Raw genomic sequence first — 23,737 nt, 5'->3', positions numbered from 1 at the left:
GCCTGTTCGCCCTGACTGCTACATCTATAGAGTTCATTCCCAGTTTTTCTTTGATTTCCTCATTGTGGACACCCTCCTGCCATTGTTCCCATCTGCTAGTATCTACAATCATCCTAGCTACTTTCATATCCGTATCCTCAACCTTGTTGATAAGGTAACCTGAATCCACCCAGCTTTCGCTCCCATACAACAAAGTTGGTCGGAAGATTGAACGGTGCACAGATAGCCTTGGTACTGACTTCCTTCTTGCCGAAGAGAGTAGATCGTAGCTGAGCGCTCACTGCATTAGCTTTGCTACACCTCGCTTCCAGTTCTTTCACTATGTTGCCATCCTGTGAGAATATGCATCCTAAGTACTTGAAACCGTCCACCTGTTCTAACTTTGTTCCTCCTATTTGGCACTCAATCCATTTACATCTCTTTCCCACTGACATTACTTTCGTTTTGGAGACGCTAATCTTCATACCATAGTCCTTACATTTCAGATCTAGCTCTGAAATATTACTTTGCAAACTTTCAATCGAATCTGCCATCACAACTGCCGGCCGCGGTGGTCTCGCGGTTAAGGCGCTCAGTCCGGAACCGAACGACTGCTACGGTCGCAGGTTCGAATCCTGCCTCGGGCATGGATGTGTGTGATGTCCTTAGGTTAGTTAGGTTTAAGTAGTTCTAAGTTCTAGGGGACTGATGACCACAGATGTTAAGTCACATAGTGCTCAGAGCCATTTGAACCATTTTGCCATCACAACTAAGTCATCCGCATATGCGAGACTGCTTATTTTTTGTTCACATATCTTAATCTCACCCAGCCAGTCTATTGTTTTCAACATATGATCCATAAATAATATGAACAACAGTGGAGACAGTCTTGTCTTACCCCTGAAACTACTCTGAACCATGAACTCAATTTACCGTCAACTCTAACTGCTGCCTGACTATCTATGTAAAGACCTTTAATTGCTTGCAATAGTTTGCCTCCTATTCCATAATCTCGTAGAACAGACAGTAACTTCCTCCTAGGAACCCGGGCATATGCCTTTTCTAGATCTATAAAGCATAGATACAATTCCCTGTTCCACTCGTAACACTTCTCCATTATGTGCCGTAAGCTAAAGATCTGGTCCTGATTACCTCTAAGAGGCCTAAACCCACACTGATTTTCATCCAATTTGCCCTCAACTAATACTCGCACTTTCCTTTTAACAATACTTGAGAAGATTTTACCCACAACGCTGATTAAAGAGATACCTCTGTAGTTGTTACATTTTCTGTTTCCATGTTTAAAGATTGGTGTGATTACTGCTTTCGCCCAGTCTGATGGAACCTGTCCCGACTCCCAGGCCATTTCAATTATCCTGTGTAGTCGGTTAAGACCTGACATTCCACTGTATTTGATGAGTTCCGACTTAATTTCATCCACCCCAGCCGCTTTATTGCACTGCAGTCTGTTGACCATTTTCTCCACTTGCTCACATGTGATCCTATTGCCATCATGATTCCTATCCCAGTGTACATCGAATCCGACGAAAAACCCAGAAAAGTTTTGGTCGTACGTAATGTCAGCAAGCATCCAAAATCATCGATTTAGAAGTTTGGTGACCGTCGTGGTACCGAAATGGAAGAAAAGGCTCAAATGCTGAATTCGGTCTTGTGGAACACTTTTGCTGCTGGAGTTAATAATACACACAATATTCTTCTTCCCAAGCTTAGTGCGAACTCATGAACGGCAGATATTGCAGTAAGTGATAGAAAAATGCGAATTTAACTACTATCGCTCAATGGCGAAAAGACGTCTGCATTGGACGAGATTCTACTGAGATTACGCGAAAGAATTTACTTTCTTTCTTGCAGAAATTCATCGTAGTTCACTGGAGTATCTAAGGGTACCAATTCGATTGGAAAAAGAGCCCACGTAATAGACGTTCGTCGGACAGATGCAGGAAATGTAGGCCCATAACGCTGACATTTATCTATTCTAGAATCATACAAAAAAATGGTTCAAATGGCTCTGAGCACTATGGGACTCAACTGCTGTGGTCATTAGTCCCCTAGAACTTAGAACTACTTAAACATAACTAACCTAAGGACATCACACACATCCATGCCCGAGGCAGGATTCGAAACTGCGACCGTAGCAGTCGCACGGTTCCGGACTGCGCGCCTAGAACCGCGAGACCACCGCGGCCGGCAGAATCATGCAGCATTATTAAATATATGAAGAAACAAAATACTGTCCACAAAAACCATCTTGGATTCCGTAAACAGATATCTTGCAAATCACTGCTCGCGTTGCTTGGCCAAAAAAACTGCGCACCGTAGACCAAGGCACCCACCTTGATTCCGTATTCCTTGGCGTCTGCAAGGGGCTCGGTTCACTGTCGTTTAGCGGACCACATGAAAGGTTATCGAGCACAGAATCAGATTTTTGACTGATTTCAGGACTGTATAGCAGAACTCAACACGTTGTTCTCGAAGGGACAGATGTTAAGGTAATGTCGAGAGTTCTCCAGGGAAGCGTTATGGGATTGTTAATGTGTAGGACACATATACATAAGCTAGTGGACAACATCGGAAGCTTTATGAGGCTGTTCGTAAATGATGCTACTGTCTACAGAATGGCTGCAACAGACAAAGACGGTAGTGAAATGTAGAAAGGCCTGCGAAGGATCGATGGCTGCTGCAGGGAGACATAGTTGATTCTCGACATTAGTAAATGAAACGTATTGTGCATAAATAGTCGAAGAGATCCATTATTGTCCGATTGGAATATAGGAGATTAACCACTTGAAAGGGGAACAGTTGTTACCTAGCAGTAACTGTTTGGTCGAAACACAACATAAAACTAATTACAGGAACGAAAGAAGTGGCAAACAATGCACTTGTAAGTCAGATTTGGACTAATAGAAAATGCAACGAAGAGTGACACGTTTCACCACGGTAGCGTTTAGTAAGTGCCAGAGCATTACTGAAGAGCTTCTTAACTAACCTCTGTGGCAGACGCTACAAGAGAGGCGTTGCGTAATGTCTGTCGCGGAGAGGTCTACTGTTGAAATTCCTCTTCGAAGAAGAGTGCGGTAATATATTAGTTTCACCCACGTATGTTCTGCGAAACAACCAGAGTAGAATTTGAGGAAGCAGACACATATGGAGCTTAACTGACAGCTGGTCTTTCCGTGCACCATTCGCTAATGGAAGAGGGACGAAGGAAATGATGGCAGTAGCAGTATTACTAGTAGTATCTTAGTAGAAATGCGCTCCACCACATACTGTAACATGGCTTCAGGAACACCGCTGTGGATGTGGTGGCATCAGGTTGATGGGGCATCCAGGAGTACTGATTTAATAATCAATAACTATGCATATGCGATGATGTAGGTATAGGAACACGAAACAGTATGCTTACCAAAGTGTTCCAAAACACCGCACATAAAAACGGGATTTTTCCATGGCTCGTGGTGGTAGGAATGTCAGGTCAGTATTTTGGATAGTCCTTGGGCTAGAGACCATTGATATTTTTAGTGTCACTATCCTACAGTACACAGTCAAGGTATGAATATTACACACTTATTCCAGCATAGGCAAATGGAGTAAATCGATTGGGTCTTTTTGTATTTGAAGCGGTTTACGGTAGACTTTAGGGAGTTTACGGAGACATCGTTAATTCATGGGCGGTTCCCTGAGAAAAAGCGTTTCTTACCATTTTTCGTGCCAAAACCAAGCCCCGCATTCCAAGACGGCTATACACAGCAATGGATGAAATTTTAAATTATCCTGGTATCTTCATCAATTTCCGAGGTGCAGATGTTCAAATTTACCTTACTTACGCACATAAAATACACACGTAAAGTCCGGTATGACGCAGTAACGTAACTTATAAAGTGACGTAGCAAGTTGCAATAGCTGTAAAGTGTCTCTGTTACCATCACAAGCGTTCTGGGAGCCGTATCTTGTAGTACTGAAGCACACGCAGAAATTTTTTGCTCGTAAAATCCGGTCTGTGATATAGAATTAGTTTTACATAAGTAAATTATCAAAGTATTACTGACCAATACATTTCATTTCGTATGTGTGCCATTCGCTATTGCAGCAGAGAAAAGAAGAAAACCAGTGGAAAAATGATCCTCTCGAATGTGTTTCCTGTTTATTTAAAAGTCTCTGACTGAAAAGTGGGATAACAGCTCCGTCATTCTACTTACCTCAGTACCTTTAAATTTTTTCCTTCAAAATTGGGCATTTGTACCTATTCGGCGTTTTTTATATTGTGGGGGTTGGAGACAGTGGCAGAGGGAAGACCGAAAAGTAATAAATACTGGAAGATAGTAGGGAGTGCTGTGGTATAGAAAGAGCGAAGGACACGATGACAATTTGAGAGAGAGGGACACAGTGGCTGTGGAACATAGTTGACAGTGACAGAACAGTGCTAGGAAGAGAGTGAAGGGAATAGTTCTAGTGGGAGAGGAGTAAAGAGAAGGAGATAATGGATGCGGTTGAGAGCCGGTCGTAGTGAGAGACAAAGTCTACGACAATGACGGCGAGGAAGAGAGGGAAAGAGACAGCAGCAGTGGGAAGCAATGAATGAGATAGTAGCAGTCAGAGAGAGCAAGAGGGAGACAGTGTCACTGACAGGATACAGTAATAGTAGGGCCGAACGAAGGAGACTGTGGCTAAGGCACAGGGGGAGTGACAGTTAGAAAGACACAAAGAGATAAAGACAATGGGTTGGGCTGATCGGGTGAATCATAATGGGCAAGTAGGAGTGGATGGGTGAGAGACGTACAGGGGCGGACTAATGTGTGTGAGCGAGTTATAGTTAGTAAAGACTGTGGGACTTAAAGGTGAGTTGCATGTCATAAATACCGCTAATATGTTCGCATGCTAAAATTTGTGGAATAAGTTTTAAAGGTGCTGAGGAAGATAGAATGAGGCAACTGGTATTCCATTTTTCAGTCAGTCTTTTAAATAAACAGGAACAACACGTTCGCAATTTTCGTATTCCGATAGGAGCATTTTTCAGCTAGTCAGTTATAATTTAACACTGTAGTTTTTCCCATGACCCGGAGAAGTTGTTGTGCGTGCTGCTGGAAGCGTTCGCAGAATCAAAAAACCTCATTGGATCCACCTAGGCTGTAATAATTATAATTCTCTCAATTCTGAGTCTTCATTCTTCTTCCTCAAACATTCTATAAATAATTTTGCGTATTCATTTATTTTATAATTTTTCCTTCAACTGTAATAATAATTAATGAGATATTATAATAATTAATTAGATCACAAAACGAAAACTGCAAGAGATGTCTTGTAGTAAGTATGGGTGGAAAAATGCCGGAAATCAGCCAGCTGGAGAATCAGGACTGAATGAACACATCACAAATAAAAGAAGCGAAACGCGAATGGCAAAAAACAAGCTTCCATTTTTTTTTAGTTGCTTGGACGGAATGTACCTCCATGAATTTTGAAGCAACCAAGGAACGACGGGAAACGAAAAAGTGACTATAACAGTTTCTGTTGAAAGACCATTATCTTTCGGCGCCTCCGATGTCTCCATATCATATCCCTCGTTTTAATGAAAGTGAATATTCGGATTCAGCAGTGGAAACTTCACTTCGTTTTTAATCGACACAGATACTCTGGATGATGGTTCACATGGCTCTAAGCACTATGGGACTTAACATCTGAGGTCATCAGTCCACTAGATTTAGAACTACTTAAACCTAACTAACCTAAGGACATCACACACATCCATGCTCGAGGCAGGATTGGAACTTGCGATCGTAGAAGCCGCGCGGTTCCGGACTGAAACGCCTAGAACCGCTCGGCCACAGCTGCCGGCCCTCAGGATGATAGCGAGTAATTAACTATACAGGCTGTTAAAAAATGTCACATATTACTTCAGGAGGCAATACTGTCCAAAACGAAGAAAAGTTCTTAAAATGCTGTGTCTGGAAACCATTACCTGTTGAGGTAGAGGCCAGTCTGTCCTCTAATATCAATCTGCCTGTTACGTAGAGGCAGACACTATAGGCAGTGCAGCATGTTGTTATCATGCATCCTGACACATCCTTAAGCCCTTCTCCGCATTGAAGCGCACTGTCAAACATACCTGATTCCATTTGGACTGCATCACACCCATTGATCACACTCTCTTGTAACACCTGCACATTGTCGATGGGCTAGGTATACACCAATGCCTTTAAATGTCCCGGTATCTAGAAACCCCACGGATTCAGGTACGGTGAACTGAAGGCTATGTAACTGGACATCCTCAACCAATTGATAGAGTATGAAACGTTGTGGTGAGGTACCATCGCACGATCTATACAAAACGTCGTTTATGAACCACAGTCGTTGTCTGTCGGCAAGGTTAACGTTCTCCAATAGCGCTGGTAATTGATCGCTCAGAAATCGGTGATACACATCATCTGATAATCTGATTAGTAAAGTGGGTGGTGCTATGCCCCTGTCATCGATAGTTCCTGCCCATATCTCACCAGATATCACTTTGTGGAGGTATACTTACAGGAACTTTTATTCTACGTTTGACCAATCCTACCTCTTGTATGGATGTGTGACACATTTTTATTAAACACCCTATATACATGTGCCAATGCAGATTTTTCTTTCTGGATATAAGTATAAGAAAACCTGTTTCGTCCTTTATGAAGAAAAGTTTCAAATGTTCATATCGCAGACATAGCCGCAGAGACTAGTTCCATTCAGTTGTTTCATTTCAATGGAAAAAAAAAACACTACACGGAAAAACAGTCGATTGGCCAGTCGATAGTGAATACCAGTCAGTTGTTGTGTCACTAAATCTGCAGCGACGCCGCTCGAACAATGCGCACCACCCATCTACCGGTTCTTAAAATCTGCAATAATTCTGGGATTCTGTAACCCTCTTCAGGCACATTATGTGCCAGATCGTCCCTCTGAGCGATCTCCGGAGTTGTTACAGTTCGTATTTAGGAGTATATTGCACGTGTCCGTACCCGTAAGCAAGGACCGTAAGCACCGCGATCTGGCTCAGACAGGCCAATCGGGGTCGACTGATAGCCCCGTCAGCTGTCAATCTGGCCATGTGGGTGCAGTGTGGAGAGGCGTGGGGGTGGCACACCGCCCTCCCAGCCGTTGTCGGCTGTCTTGTTCCTGGAGCCGCTATGTCTCACTCAAGCATCACGAAGCTGAGTGCATGTCACTCATCCCACCAAGTAAAAAATCCCTGGCAGTACCAGGAATCGAACCCGTGTCCTCTGCATAACTGCCAGACTCGCTGACCACTCAACTATGGAGACGGCCTGCATGGCTCTCTTATACTCTTTTATTCAGTTACTCTTTGTTTCGCAGCTATTTACATCCACCTACATACTCCACAAGCCACCGTATGGTCGATGGTGAAGGGTATATTGCGCCATTACTAATCATGTCCCTTGGTGTTCCACTCGCAAGTAGAGCGAAGGAGAAACGAGTGTCTATATGCTTATATTCGTGGTCCTTACACGAAATGCACGTTGGCGGCATTATGATCGTTCTGCAGTCAGCTTCGCTGGCCGGCTCTCTAAATTTTCTCAGTAGCGTTCCTCCAAAAGAACGTCGTCGTTCTTCCAGGGTCCCCCATTTGAGTTCCCAAAGCATCTCCATAATACCTGCATGTTGATCGAACCTACCGATAAAAAAATCTAGCAACTCTGCCTCAGTTGTTTCCACATCTTCCTTTAATCCTGACCGTTAGGAATCCCAGTCACTCGAGTGGTGCTGAATAATGGGTCACACTAATGACCTATGTGCAGCCTCCTTTACAGACGAGCCACACTTTCCCATAATTCTGCCAATAAAGCGAAGATGACCGTTCGCTCTCACCACCAAAAACCTTGCACCCTCGTTCTATTTCATATCGCGTTGCAACCTTGCGCCTAGGTATTTAATCAACCAGACTGTGTCAAGTAGTCATCTTCTATCCTGTTACAGACACTCAAAGACGACATCCTCCTGTACACCGCGGCGTCATCTACATCTACATCATACTCCGTGGTGTATCTGATCCCTCCAACCCTGTTCCACTCGCGAATAGTGCGTGGGAAGAATGATTGTCGGTAGCCCTCTGTATTGGCTCTGATTTCTCGAATTTTCTCCTCGTGGTCAATATGCGAGATGTATGTGGGGGGAAGTAATATGTTGTTTGACTCCCCCTGAAAACTGCTGTCCCGAAATTTCAATAGTAAATCTCGCCGTGACGCAAATGGTTCAAACTCCACCGGCAGATGTTACAAGAGAGCCTTTGTGCATCACGGTGCCGGCCGGAGTGGCCGTGCGGTTTTAGGCGCTACAGTCTGGAGCCGAGCGACTGCTACGGTCGCAGGTTCGAATCCTGCCTCGGGCATGGATGTGTGTGATGTCCTTCGGTTAGTTAGGTTTAAGTAGTTCTAAGTTCTAGGGGACTGATGACCAGAGTAGTTAAGTCCCATAGTACTCAGAGCCATTTGAACCATTTGAACCAAATGGTTCAAATGGCTCTGAGCACTATGCGACTTAACTTCTGAGGTCATCAGTCGCCTAGAACTTAGAACTAATTAAACCTAACTAACCTAAGGACATCACACACATCCATGCCCGAGGCAGGATTCGAACCTGCGACCGTAGCAGTCGCTCGGCTCCAGACTGTAGCGCCTAGAACCGCACGGCCACTCCGGCCGGCACCGTGATGCACAAAGGCTCTCTTGTAACATCTGCCGGTGGAGTTTGTTTAGCATCTTCGTAATGCTCTCTCACCAGCTAAACGATCCCGTGACGAAACACTCCACTCTTCGTTTGATCTATCAGTTCTACCTGACAGGGATCTGAGATAGATGAACAGTACTCAAGAATCGGGCGAACAAGCGCCTTATAAGCCACTTCCTTGTGGATGAGTTACATTTCCTTAAGATTCTTCCTATGAATCTGAGTCTTGTGTCTACTTTTCCCACTATCTGTTTTATATGGCCACTTAAGGTCGCTGTGGATATTTAAGCCTAGATATTTTACAGCAGACGCTGTCTCCAGTTGTTTGTCATCAATAGTGTAGATGTACAGTAATGGATTTCTTTTCCTATGTATGCCCAATATGTTACATATATTTACGTTCAGGGTCAACTGCCCGAGTCAGAACCATTCATCAGTTCTGTACAGATCGTTCTGCAAATTCTTACTATCATCAGCAAACATGATCCTTTCAAACTTCCCTTGGGCATTCCTGATGGTGTCCCTGTCTCCGGTGAATACTCGCTGTCGAAGACAACATACTACGTTCTACTACTTAAGAAGTCTTCGAGCCACTCACATATTTGGGAACTTATTCCGTATGCTCATACCTTCGTTAACAGTCGACAGTTGCGAATCGTGTCAAATGCTTTTAGGAAATCTAGGTATATGGAATCTGCCTGTTACCCTTCATCCATAGTTCGCGGGATATTATGTGAAAAGAGGGCAATTTGAGTTTTGCACAAGTGATGGTTTCTAAAACAGTGCGGATATTTGGACAGAAGCTTCTCAGTCTCAAGGGACTTGATTATATTCGAACTGAGAATATGTTCAAGAATTCTGGAGCAAACCGATGTTAAGGGTATCGCGGTATATGCAAGCTAACCAATCGGGCAGCCTCATAGGGTACTGATTGTAAACGTAGAAAGGGTCCTCTTGTCCCCTTTCATTATCATTTTATTTACTTTCCAGTGATACAAAACTCTCTGGCATGAGTTAGCGAATGAATGTGGGTGTGTTCAAATGTTCAAATATGTGTGAAATCTTATGGGACTTAACTGCGAAGGTCATCAGTCCCTAAGCTTCACACTACTTAACCTAAATTATCCTAAGGACACACACACACACACACACACACACACACACACACACACATGCCCGAGGGAGGACTCGGACCTCCGTCGGGACCAGCCTCATAGTCCATGACTGCAGCGCCTGAGACCGCTCGCCTAACACCGCGCGGCGAATGTGGACGTGTTTCATGTTGCTATACGGTGGTTTAGTCTGCTGCAGAGAATGAGCGGTAGTAGTACAGAATGGCCAACCCCTGTAGTTTTCGGGTAGGCAAAGAGGTTTGGTCTCCTTGCGTGAAAGTTACCGGTGTTATATTGGTGGCGGAATCCGCATCTCTGGGTTTTCCTGGCCACGGAATTGCGTGGGAGATGTTGGAGTGGGTGAGACGGTCAGTCCGCTTCCAGCGCGCCGAAGGTCTGCAGCCGAGCTCTCTTCGAAGGACGGTGAGTTGGTTTAACCGCCTGGCGCGTTGTCTCGTAGCGAGAGGGGAACTTTTAGCTTTTGGTCTCGACTCTCGTCTTATAAAGATTGTTTAACCTTGTCGCAGCAAGGAATGCAAGGCTTCTGCAGACTTTCAGTTTGATTCCTAATGCAGACTTTGATCCGTAAAAAGAACGTAAGACAAAGGTGTTGCATAGGGAAGAAGTGCGCTCTGTGTTCAGTGTGAATGTTTATCAGCCTTCAACTGCGTCTGTATGCGTTCTAATCTTTCCTGAATCTCAATAATTTTGCCTCTTCGTGAATTTTTATTGTCTCATTTACCTTATGTCCGGTGGAAGCCATCCACGTGTTTTAATATTAGAGTTTTTTGGCCCACTGCCATCACCATTTGTCTATTCAAATGTGCCTTCTGAAAAATGTTAATTGTTCGCGGCTGCGTGGTATAATGTGATTAAAACTTGGCAACCGTATGTAGAAATTGTCTCTCCGCAAACCATGTGGGCATACGAGTGTGTTGTGAATCGTGTACCGTTCCACAAGAAATTGTACTTAGCTACCAGGCCACAGCAGCAGTGTAGATGCATTACATCAATGTTTAAAGGAATAAAAAATTTTGCCACCAATCTTATCCTGTGTACCGATGTTACGTCTTTATTAGCTACGCCATTTACCTTCTAGTTGCCTTGTTAGCCCATACATAGCGTTTAAATGGGCACAGGACTAATAATTAGTGTTCTCTTTATATTTAAAACAAATTCATTAGAATAGATGTTGTTTTGAGGAGCGCTGCTGCAAGCAGATCTTATGCACAATGTTCATGCATTATTTACACTACTGGCCATTAAAATTGCTACACTACAGAGAAGACGTGCCATAGACGCGAAATTTAACCGACAGGAAGAAGATGCTGTGATATGCAAATGATTAGCTTTTCAGGGCATTCACACGAGGTTGGCGCCGGTGGCGACACCTACAACGTGCTGTTGGGTGCATAGATACCGAGAAATCAGTACACAGAACAACCATCTCTGGCCGTAATAACAGCCTTGATACGGCTGGGCATTGAGTCAAACAGAGTTTGGATGGCGTTTCACCAGGCAACGCCGGTCAACTGCTGTTTGTGATGACTCGTGTAAGGAGGAGAAACGCGTACCATCACGGGTTGGGGTTGTTGTGGGGAAGGAGGCCAGACAGCGAGGTCATCGGTCTCATCGGATTAGGGAAGGACCGGGAAGGAAGTCGGCCGGGCCCTTTCAAAGAAACCATCCCGGCATTTGCCTGGAGCGATTTAGGGAAATCACGGAAAACCTAAATCAGGATGGCCGGACGCGGGATTGAACCGTCGTCCTTCTGAATGCTCGGTGTACCATCACGTTTCCGACTTTGATAAAGGTCGGATTGTAGCCTATCGCGATTGAGGTTTATCGTTTCGCGACATTGCTGCTCGCGTTGGTCGAGATCTAATGACTGTTAGCAGAATATGGAATCGGTGGGTTCAGGAGGGTAATACGGAACGCCGTGCTGGATCCCAACGGCCTCGTATCACTAGCAGTCTAGATGACAGGGTCTTATCCGAATGGCTGTAACGGATCGTGCAGCCACTTCTCGATTCCTTAGTCAACAGATGGGGACGTTTGCAAGACATCAACCATCTGCACGAACAGTTCGACGACGTTTGCAGCAGCATGGACTATCAGCTTGGAGACCATTGCTGTTGTTACCCTTGACAGACAGGAGTGCCTGCGATGGTGTACTGAACGACTAATCTGGGTGCACGAATGGCAAAACGTCATTTTTTCGGATAAATCCAGGTTCTGTTTACAGCAATATGATGGTCGCATCCGTGTTTGGCGACATCGCGGTGAACGCATGTTGGAAGCGTGTATTCGTCATCGCCATACTGGCCTATCATCCGGCGTGATGGTATGGGGTGCCATTGGTTACACGTTTCGGCCACTTCTTATTCGCATTGACGGCACTTTGAACAGTGGACGTTACATTTCAGATGTGTTACGAGTCGTGGCTCTACCCTTCATTCGATCCCTGCGAAACCCTACATTTCAGCAGGATAATGCACGACCGCATGTTGCAGGTCCTGTAGGGGCCTTTGTGGATACAGAAAATGTTCGACTATTGCCCTGGACAGCACATTCTCCAGATCTCTCACCAATTGAAAACGTCTCTTCAATGGTGGTCGAGCAACTGGCTCGTCACAATACGCCAGTCACTATTCTTGATGAACTGTGGGATCGTGTTGAAGCTGCATGGGCAGCTGTACCTGTACACGCCATCCAAGCTCTATTTGACTCAATGCCCAGGCGTATCGAGATCGTTGTTACGGCCAGAGGTGGTTGTTCTGGGTACTGATTTCTCGGGATCTATGCACCCAAATTGCGTGAAAAAGTAATCACATGTCAGTTCTAGTATGAAATATTTGTCCAGTGAATACCCGTTTATCATCTGCATTTCTTCTTGGTGTAGCAATTTTAATGGCCAGCTGTGTAGAAATTACATCCCATTCTTTAGGAGTGATGGTAAAATGAATGTTCACTTACGATTCTTTTTTCTTATGATTAAATTAATTAATTTTCCAACTCAGTCAAAACCTGTATTTGTCGTGTGGCTAGAGTCGGTGGCGACCCAATCTTTTACGTTGATTTCAATGTCGTATAGCATTTTCTTACTCAAAGTGAGCTTCACGCAATCTACACTTTACGCCAATTTACACATAGTGACCATGACGCAAGCTAACTCACAACGTTTATTATCCGTGCTTTTCCTGAGTGGCTTGTAGACAGTGTTGCACAGCAGTGGAGCTGACGGTGGCGGCGCCTGTGTTGCAGAGTGTCTGCGGTGCGCGAGCTGGTGGCGGCGGTGCGCGAGGCGTACCCCGGCGAGCAGGTGGACTGGCCCATGGTGCACGACGCGGGCTGCACCTGCGACGACACCGAGCTGCCGCACCACGTCACCACGCGGCCGGACATCGAGCGCCTGGTGGCCGCCGTCTTCCGGCCGCTGCTCGGCCGCCTCCCCGGCAAACCCACCATCGTCACCATCTCCAGGTAGGACCCGCGTCAGTGACCGCTGTTTACAGCTGTTAGAGGGCACGTGTCCCGTGGCACGAAAAACAGATTCTCGATAGAGATCCGATAGTATCCGTCTTAGCCCACCCAGTTGGCCGTGCGGTCTAACTCACCGCTTTCCGGAGCGGGAAGGAGCGCCTGGTCCCCGGCACGAATCCGCCCGGCGGATTTGTGTCGAGGTCCGGTGAAACGGCCAGTCTTTGGATGGTTTTTAGGTGGTTTTCTATCTGCCTCGGAGAATGCGGGCTCGTTCCCCTTATTCCGCCTCAGTTACACTTTGTCTGTGATTTCTGCGCAAACAAGTTCTCCACGTACGCGTACACCACCATTACTCTACCACGCAAACATAGCGGTTACACTGGTCTGGTGTGAGACGTTCCCTTGGGGGTCCACTGGGTGCCTAACCGCACAGTAACCCTGGGTTCGGTGTGTGGCGGCGGAGCGGTGAAGTGGACTGCGGTAGTCGTCGTGGGGTTGTGGACCACTGCGGCTGCGGCTGGGACGGAGCCTTTCCATCGTTCCTAGGTCCCCGGTTAACATACAGTACATACAAAAACCATCTTAACTAACTGTCTTTATGCGTCAGGTGCAACTTTCGGGAAACAGATGAACAACGGCTACATTTTGGGCCAGCGGGAGAGATCTGGTACTTTCAGCGTCAAATTTTAGCTCTCTGTTTACGGGTGTGACCCGCTTCTGACGATTCACGCACTCTCCTCAACCCGGGCGATGTGAGTTACCCTCGGACGAAACGTAACGCCATCATTTGGATAAGAGGCAACGTGATTCATTATTTGTTCGGAGGTGGTGTCCTAGGTGTAACGAATGTTCGGGACAACTTAAAAGACACGAGACGATATTTTAGTGCCTGTGTATTCTGAATTATGCTGCAAAGTTCCTTTGGGCATGCATGTATGTACAAAGGAACACTGCAGCGTAATTCAGAGTAACACAGGCACTGCAATATCGTATTCAAACGTCCCCTTACAAAAATTATACATGACTGTGCTTAAACTGACACACAACATTTTTTAGCGCAACGCAATCTCACTTTGAAGAATCCCTACAAAAGAATGGCCCTGACTAACATTAACCTATACCTTTCACAAATCACTTACCTCACAAAAATCTTCGTTACTCGAACTACTGCAATACAGCGAGCGCCACTACTGCCAGCTAAATAAAAGATTCAAACTACTGAAGGCACTAACTACTGATAGGCATAGTTAGGAAATGAAAGATTGTGATAGAGAACAAACAATGTATTTACCTTAATAATGTTCAAAAGTCATTATATATATATATATATATATATATATATATATATATATATATATATATATATATATATATCAGTTCATGATATCCAGTATTACAAATTTACTCTTTCTGATGGACACACGCCCAGATCGTCCGCTCTCAAAATTCCGCCATGTCTCTCCCCACATCCACCATTGCTGGCGGCTCACCTCCAACTGCGCAACGCTACGCGCTGTTAACAGCCTACTGTCCAACACTACAATAGCGACTGTTGTAACAATGCCGACCAGCCTCTGACTGCACACTGCACAGTCAGTGACTGTCATATAGAGCGCTACGTGGCGGTGGCGTTACCAGTATAAGAACCTGAACAGCCTACTTACAGTATTTATCTGCCCGCACCGGGAAAGCGACTTTCAATTAAAATGTCTCACCTGTACGGCAAGATACATAATGAATGTACGAGTACAGATCGTAGATACAAGATTGACGACGTATGGAAGTTTGTGGCGGGCTGTGAGTCGTACACGGATAGCCAAATGGCAACGGTACTCTAACTCAACGTGTTCGGTCAGAGGATTAGCCGTCCTCTGTAATAAAAAACTGAGTTTAAGGAACGACGATGTACTTGAACAAGCGTCACGGGACGTCCCCCCCGAACAAATAGAGCGAACAGTCAGAAACAAAATGAGAACAAGGAAAAAAAGAAAGAAAAATGGTAAGGCGACCGATGGCGATAAGCAGCAAATCCCGGTTTGAATCCCAATTTAGAATAAATTTTCATAGTCGTCATTCCATTCAACGGCTGATGGTTATCCATATTGAATTTAAACGATCGTCGTTGTGGTATTGTGAAAAATCGTAAGTTCGTCCGATAGTTTTCGAACGTCTTGCAGAGCATCTTCCATAATCGGCACCGCAGCTGGATCATTCATGGCAGGAGATAAGTTTGATACATCCACACCTACATGATTAAACAGATAACGTACCTACACGACATTACGGGAAGAGATGCCACGAAGACGGGACGGCGACGTTCGTGGAGTATTGACGCTGCGTGGGAGGTTGTCAGAAGTGTTCTCTTCTGTTTGCTTCTTCTTTCCTCTCGAACTTAGTACGTATCCTTTCTTTTTTTAAATCTCAGATGGAAAAGGCAGATTCATTTTCTGTCAGTAATGAGTGTTCTCCTGTCTCCATTTAATCCTTCCATTTCTTCCTGTTTGGCGACACAGACTTTGTGTGGCCGGGCCTCGTATATTGACCCCTAACCAATTTGCCCCTCTTACCATTTCATAAAAAAAAAACGGATGCATCTTTGACTAGTAATCAAAACTGCCAGGGTCACGGGTGCGAACCTCGCTACTGCTTAAATTTTGAATAAAAATAATCAGCAATGGCGGTCGGAGACTTCCGGCCTGAGAAGTCATCCTCGTCCAGCCATCGGCCTTGTCAAAGAGGGTGCAGAAACGGTCGGAGGTTCAGAGCACGCTCTTGCACTTGGGATGGCAAATTGCCCCTAAAAGGAGGAAAAATAAGCAATGATCAATGGAAATCACAATGCGTATCCACAGGACACATGGTCTATGTCAAAGATTCCGGGCTACTCCCCCATTGGGATCCCCGGGAAAGGACTGCCAAGGGGGAGGTGACGATAAAAAAAGGAGTCTATAACCAACGAAGGAGTAATGTTCTACGAGTCGGAGCGTGGGATGTCAGAAATTTGAACGTGGTAGGGAAGCTAGAAAATCTAAAAAGGGAAATATTAACGCTCAATCTAGATGTAGTGGGGGTCAGTGAAGTGAAATTGAACGAAGTCAAGGATTTCTGGTCAGCGAAGAAAAAGGTAAAATCAACATCACCAGAAAATGATATCCCAGGTGTAGGATTCATTATGAACAGAAAGGTAGGGCAATTTACATTTCGCGCAAGAACCAAGAAGACAATATAAGAGAAATCAGGGTTTTACGGAAGCATATAGACAGTCACTTTGCCCTCGCTCCATTTGCGGGTGGGGCAGGAAAGGGAATGACCAGCGGTACTACAAGGTACCCCCTGTCGTACTCTGTATGGCGGGTAGCGGAGTCTCTGTGTAGATGCAGATGTAAAGGAAGAGGCGCCATAGGACCTTTAGGTATGCCTTACTCAACTGAAGCTAATTACTGATAATAAGAACTTTTTCATCTTCAGTCATCAGTCTTCTGAATGGTTTGATGCAGCCTGTCACGAATTCCTCTCCTGCGGTAATCTCTTCATTTCACGGCATGGCCTGAATCCTATGTCCTCAGGATGTGCTAAAAGTATTTTTCCAATGTTTGTCTTCTCCAACAATAGTTAACCTCCAAAGTTCCCGTTAGTTCTTACCTGACCCCTTAACAATTCCTTTCATCTTATCCTTTCTTTTCAGTGCCTCCATTTGTTCTGCAGGCAACCTCTTCATTCCTTATCTTATCAGTCCACCCAATTTTCAACATGCTTCTGTAGCGCCACATATCGAAAGTTTCGATTCTCTTCTATTCCGGTTTTCCCACTGTTCATCATTCACATCATACGATTGTGTGCTCCAAACGCACATTCTTATAAATTTCCTCTTCGAATTAGGGCCTGTGTTAGACACCAGCAAACTTCTTTCGGCCAGGAATGCCTTCTTTGCCTGTGATAAATTGCTTTTTGTCCTACTCGCTTCGTCCGTCATTAGTAATTTTGCTTCGAAAGTAGCAGAATTCTTTAAATTCGCCTACTTAGTGATCCCCAGTTTTGATGTTAAGTTTCTCGCTGTTCTCATTTTTGCTAATTATCATTAGTTTTGTCTTTTTACGGTTCATCAAAAATGTTCAAATTTGTGTCATATCTTATGGGACTTAACTGCTAAGGTCATCAGTCCCTAAGCTTACACACTACTTAACCTAAATTATCCTAAGGACAAACACACACACCCATGCCCGGGGGAGCACTGGACCCTCCGCCGGGACCAGCCGCACAGTCCATGACTGCAGTGCCTCAGACCGCTCGGCTAATGCCGTGCGGCACCCGGTTCATCCTCAGTCCATATTCCGTACTCATTAGATGGTTTATTCCGTTCAACAGATCCTGTAATTCTTCTTCACTCTCATATTGTATAACACCTATTTTTTCCCTATAGTTTACTTCTACTTTTCTCTGGATTTCGAAACCCTTGCACCATTTCATATTGTCGATAGCTTTTTCTAGATCGACAAATCCTATGAACGTATCTTGATTTTTCTTCACTCTTTCTTCCATTATCAAGCGCAACGTCAGAACCGCCTCTCTGCTGCCTTTACCTTTTCTAAAGTCAAACTGATCGTCATCTAACAGATCCTAAATCCTCTTTTCCATTCATCTCTATATTATTCTTGTTAGCAACTTGCATGAGATGTTACACTGATTGTGCGATGATTTTCTCACTACCTGCCCTTGCTATTATCGGAATTGCGTGGGTTACATTACTCTGAAAGTCTTGATGGTACGTTACCAGTCTCACAGATTCTGCACACTAACTTGAATTAATAGTGTGGTTGCCAATTCCCCAACGATTTTAGAAATTCCAGTGGAACGTTATCTATACCTTCTGCGTTGTTTAATTTCAAGTCTTCCAGAGCTCTTTTTAAATTCTGACTCTTCCTTATCGATTCCCGCTCCTGCATCTATCAAGTCATCTGACAAGTTCTGCACCTTTTAGAGGCCTTCGGTGTACTCTTTCCACCTACCCGCTCTTTCCTTTGCGTTTAACAGCCAAGTTACCAATGAGTGCTTAATGTTACCAACCTTCCCTTTAGTTTCACCTAATGATGTTTTTGTGTTTTCTGTATGCTGAATGAGTCCTTCCGCCTATTACTTCTGTTTCCACTTCTTCACATTTTACCTGCAGCCATTTCGTCTAGGCTGCCCTGTACTTCTTATTTATTTCGTCTCTGAGTGATTTATATCGGTGTATCCCAGTCTTTCCGTGAACATTTTTGTACTTTCTCCTTTCATCAGTCAATTGAAGTATTTCTTCTAGCACCCATGGTTTCTTTGGAGCTCCTCGAATAGTTTTCAAATTGTGACTACACTTGTAGCTTTTGTAATTTTAGAAAAAATCTCCAACTCTACTCCGTAGAATACACTATTTGAAAATCTGAAGGTAAGACGGAAAATATAAAGGGAGAAAAAGGTTATCAGACACTTGTGCAGAAACCAGACTGACGTTATAAGAGTCGAGGGACATGAAAAGAAGACAGCAGCTAAAAAATGAATGAAACAGGTTCTTAGCCTAGCCGCCATGCTGTTCAGTCTGCAGAGGAAAAAGTAAATAAAATCAAGATAAAATTTTAAAAATAAATTGAAGTTTAAACAGATGAAACGACATATTTAAGATTTGACGATGACACTCTACTTCTGTCAGGGACGGAAAAGGACTTCGAAAGACAGTACAAGTGAAACAAGGGTAGCGGAGTGTAGTCAAATTAAATCAAGCGACGCTGAGGAAATTACACTAGAAAAGCAAACACAAAAAGCAGTAATGAGTTTTGTTGTGTGGGCAGCAAGATGTCTGAGGACGGCAGCAGTAAGGAGGATGCACGTGTAAAATGTAGGCTTTCAATACTAAGAAAAGCTTTTCCGAAAAAAAAGAGACATTAACTTCGAATCTTCTCCTTTTTTTTATTCTTCTGCGTGCTTTAAGTCTTGCTTGAACTGTTAAAACTACATTTGATCCTTTCATCCCTTTGCTGCTCTTCCAAAGAAGTTTTTACGTGGGGGATCATATTGCCAAAAATATGGTGTTAATGGTTCAAATGGCTCTGAGCACTATGGGACTTAACATCTCAGGTCATCAGTACCCTGTAACTTAGAACTAATTAACCTAACTAACCTAAGGACATAAACACATCCGTGCCCGAGGCAGGATTCGAACCTGCGACGTAGCGGTCGCGCGGTTCTAGACTGAAGCGCCTAGAACCGCTCCGCCACACTGGCCGCATAGTGGTAATCATAACTCCTCCATTCGCAAGAAACAAGATATTAATTTTTGGCTATTTTCTTCCACCTTATTATATATTTTCAGGTACTTCCTAATATCCATATTTCATTTATAATCTAACTTTGCGTATCCTGCTTTGTTCCTGATGTACCTCATTTCGTTGTCCTGTATTCTTATTTTATCTTTTATTTTTTTCATTACTCAAGATGCACTCCTATATAGAAATGTTGGTACCAACAGTTTAAGACGAGTTTTTGTGCCTTCTTTTTTTTTTTTTTTTTTTTTTTGCAGAAATTTGATGGTGCCCTTTAGATAATTAAAATTGTCAGTTTTGACTTTTTGATCCAGGTCTCCTCTGTTCTTTGGCATGGCTCCTAAAAATTTAAATCTATTTACACTATGTGATCAAAAGTATCCGGACCCCCTAAAACATACGTTTTTCATATTAGATGCATTCTGCTGCCACCTACGGCCATGTACTCCATATCAGAGACTTGAGTAGTCATTAGACATCGTAAGAGAGCAGAATGGGGTGCTCCGCGGAACTCACTGACTTCACACATGGTCAGATGATTGGGTGTCACGTCTGTCACACTCCCAAACATATCTAGATCTACATGTGATAGTGAAGTGGAAACGTGAAGGGACACCTATAGCACAAAAGCGTACAGGCCGACCTAGTCTGTTGACTGACAGAGACCGCCGACAGTTGAGAAGAGGGTCGCAATGTGTAGTAGGCAGACATCTATCCAGACCATCACACAGGAATATCAAACTGCATCAGGATCTACTGCACGTACTATGACAGTTAGGCGGGAGGTGATAAAAGTTGGCTTTCATGGTCGAGCGGCTGCTCATAAGCCATACATCACGCCGGTAAATACCAAACGACGCCTCGCTTGGTGTAAGAATCGTAAACATTGGACGATTGAACAGTGGAAAACCGTTGTGTGGAGTGACGAATCAAGTTACACAATGTGGCGATCCGGTGGCAGGGTGTGGGTATTGCGAATGCCCGGTGAATGTCATCTGCCAGCGTGTGTAGTGCTAAAAGTAAAATGGGGAGGAGTTGTTATGGTGTTGTTGTGTTTTTCATGGAGGGGACTTGCATACCTTGTTTCTTTGCTTGGCACTATCACAGCTAAAGCCTACATTGATGTTTTAAGCACATTTTTGCTTCCCATTGTTGAAGAGCTATACGGGAATGGCGATTGCATCTTACAACACGATCGAGCACCTGTTCATAATGCACGGCTTGTGACGGAATGGTCACACGATGATAACATCCCTGCAATGGACTGGCCTGCACAAACTCCTGACCTGAATCGTATAGAACACCTTTGGGATGTTTTGGACCGCCGACATCGTTCCAGGCCTCAAAGAAAATGGTTCAAATGGTTCTAAGCACTATGCGACTTAACATCAGAGGTCATCAATCCCCTAGACTTAGGACTAAGTAAACCTAACTAACCCAGGACATCACACACATCCATGCCCGAGGGAGGATTCGAACCTGCGACCGTAGCAGCAGCGCGGTTCCAGACTGTAGCGCCTAGAATTGCTTGGCCACAGCGGCCGTCTCCCAGGTCTCACCGACCGACATCGATACCTCTCCTCAGTGCAGCACTCCGTGAAGTATGGGCTGCCATTGCCCAAGAAAACTTGCAGTACCTGATTGAACGTATGCCTGCTAGAGTCGAAGCTGTCATCAAAGCTAATAGTGGGCCAATACCATATTGAATTCCAGCATTACCGATGGAGGGCGTTACGAACTTGTAAGTCATTTTCAGACAGGTGTCCGGATACTTTTGATCGCATAGTGTACATGCTCTATGATCTTGTTTTCTTTTACAATTTTTTTCCTTACCGGGGTTTTCCGGTAGAAAGCAATGGCTTTTGAATTTTGCATTGATATTTCTGACACCTTTCATGTAGCTCATAGTAGTTCGTCTTCACTATTCGTGATTGGCCATCCACATAATCAGCAACTAGCATCGTCGTTGTATAATCTTGTCGCTTACCTTTCTCACCTGTGCTAGTTGCTTCTTATACATTTTCTTATTCTCCTGAGGTGGATGTCGCATTATCTGATATATAGTTTTTTTCTTTATTCTGACCGCCATCTCTATTTCTTTCGTCCAACAGATGTGCTCTTTCCTTTGCTCTATTTTACCTATTGCTCAATGGCTGCTGTTTCTGTTACGTTCTTCATTTGTTCCCATTCGTGTTCAATATTGTCTGCTTCGGGAAATCTTCTCATTATGTTGTCTAGGCGTCTTCGATATAGAATGTTGATAGTACGTGTTGTAGTAAGTACATTTCATATATCTATCTTGGCATCTTTAATGGTTTTTGGGCATTTGATGCCATCTCTGCGTTAAGGTATCTTTTACTTCAACTAGGAAGTGACCGGTATTTACGTTATACCCTCTATATAAATGCCGTTCCTCAAACAATATAACTAGGTTTTTCGTCTTGTAGAATACAGTCGCCGCGCGTGGTAGCCTCGAGGTCTGCCACGGACCGTGCGGCCTCCCACGTCGGGGGTTCGAGTCCTGCCTCGGGCATGGGTGTGTGTGTTGTCCATAGTGTAAGTTAGTTTAAGTCAGATTAAGTAGTGTGTAGGCTTAGGGACCGATGATCTCAGCAGTTTGGTCCCAAAAATCTTATCACAAAGTTCCAATTTAGGAAATAGTCAGTCATATTTATAGACTCTCAGACGGACAATGTGTACTTTTGAATATCTTTGTGTTTGTAGAAATAGTTCAAGACTCTGATGTTACTGAAAGTTGCAAAATCTCATAACGAGATTCCTTAGCTATTGATCGTAATTTCTCCAGCATAGCCTATTGTATTGCATTGCCATCCCGTTCTTGCATTGTAGTGTTCACCAGTTACAATATAGTCTTTCTTTTCTAGTGTTTGCTGTAAGTCTTTAAAAAACAACTTCCTTTACTACTTTCTCCCTCCCTCTGGGGCATAAAGAGTTCTATAGACCGTACATCTTATATGTATATTCTTTCGTTTATCCATGTTTAACTTACAAATCTGTTCTTCAATTGTTTTGTTAATTGCTATGACAACTCCAGTTTGAGTCTTCTGCATTGTCCTACCCCACTAAATATTGTAGCACAATTTCCTAGATCGTTAGTTTCTTTCGTTTTTTCCCCTATAATTACTGATATATCACATCTCATCTTTCCTAGGTTTTTTTGTGAATTTCTTTGTGAAATTCCATGTTATTAAGTTTAGACATTCTGTTATACCTGAAAGAATCTTGATAACTGCCGGCTGGGTTACTAACTGAGAGCAGTCGTTACTGGTTGTTTAGTTTCCGCCTCCTCTGATACGAATGGAATATGTATTCGCCGTTGCGAATATCATCGGACTCCGCTGCACATTGTACTGGCGACAACGAAGATTTGTGCCGGCTTTAAGCGAGCGGTCACCTTACCCACCTCGGCCTTCTCGGCACGCCTCCAGGACCGACCCGAACTCCCGTATGTAGCCGTGTGTCTACCTCCTGTAGTCGCACAGTTGATCTGATTCCTGCACATGAAGACACTTATGGTTATTGTCGTTTCCTTGTCGTGCCATGAAATACGAGGGTCGGTCAAAAAGTAATGCCTCCCATTTTTTTTCTACTTAAAAAAATTAAGTTAAGTGAAAAATTTGAATTTGGCGCCATTCCTCAAACCTTCTTCTGCAATCCACTGCAGTAGTAACTTTCTGTGTCAACAGGTGGCAGCACAGCAGAAGTTTGTAAGATGGCCGACATCGATGTTCGTTTGAGACAGCGTTGTGTGATTGAATTCTTGAATGCAGAAGGTGAAACGCCCATACGCATTCATGAAAGACTGAAGAAGGTGTATGGTGTTGTGACAGTGGATGTCAGCACTGTTAGACGATGGGTTCGTCGTTGTAAGGAAGCTGAAGGGCAAACACCGTTGACTGACGAAAAGCGGAGCGGCAGGCCGGTGAGTGCAGTGACTCCACACAACATTCAGCAAGTTGATGACATCATTCGTGGTGACCGTCGGGTGACTGCAGATGAAGTGTGTCGCATTATTTCTCTTAGTAAAGGCAGTGTGATCACGATTATTAAACAATTGGGGTACTCAAAAGTTTGTGCACGGTGGGTTCCAAGAATGTTAACTGATCAGAATAAAGA

The 23,737-nt window shown here is 44.2% G+C and overlaps 1 protein-coding gene across 1 annotated transcript in view; it reads left to right on the top strand.

The window, feature by feature from the left end:
- LOC126354769 (UPF0489 protein C5orf22 homolog) overlaps positions 1-23,737 on the top strand; it is a 1,899,147-nt gene that overhangs the window by 1,839,199 nt on the left and 36,211 nt on the right. The window contains exon 5 of the mRNA XM_050004662.1: positions 13,089-13,307. Coding sequence (XP_049860619.1) covers positions 13,089-13,307 — 219 coding nt within the window. The remainder of the gene's footprint in view (positions 1-13,088; positions 13,308-23,737) is intronic.

The sequence above is a fragment of the Schistocerca gregaria genome, chromosome 3 (genome assembly GCF_023897955.1).
Source record: "Schistocerca gregaria isolate iqSchGreg1 chromosome 3, iqSchGreg1.2, whole genome shotgun sequence".
Classification (NCBI taxonomy): domain Eukaryota; kingdom Metazoa; phylum Arthropoda; class Insecta; order Orthoptera; family Acrididae; genus Schistocerca; species Schistocerca gregaria.
Note: the sequence above shows the minus strand (reverse complement) of the source record. Positions and strands in the feature narration are given on the sequence as shown.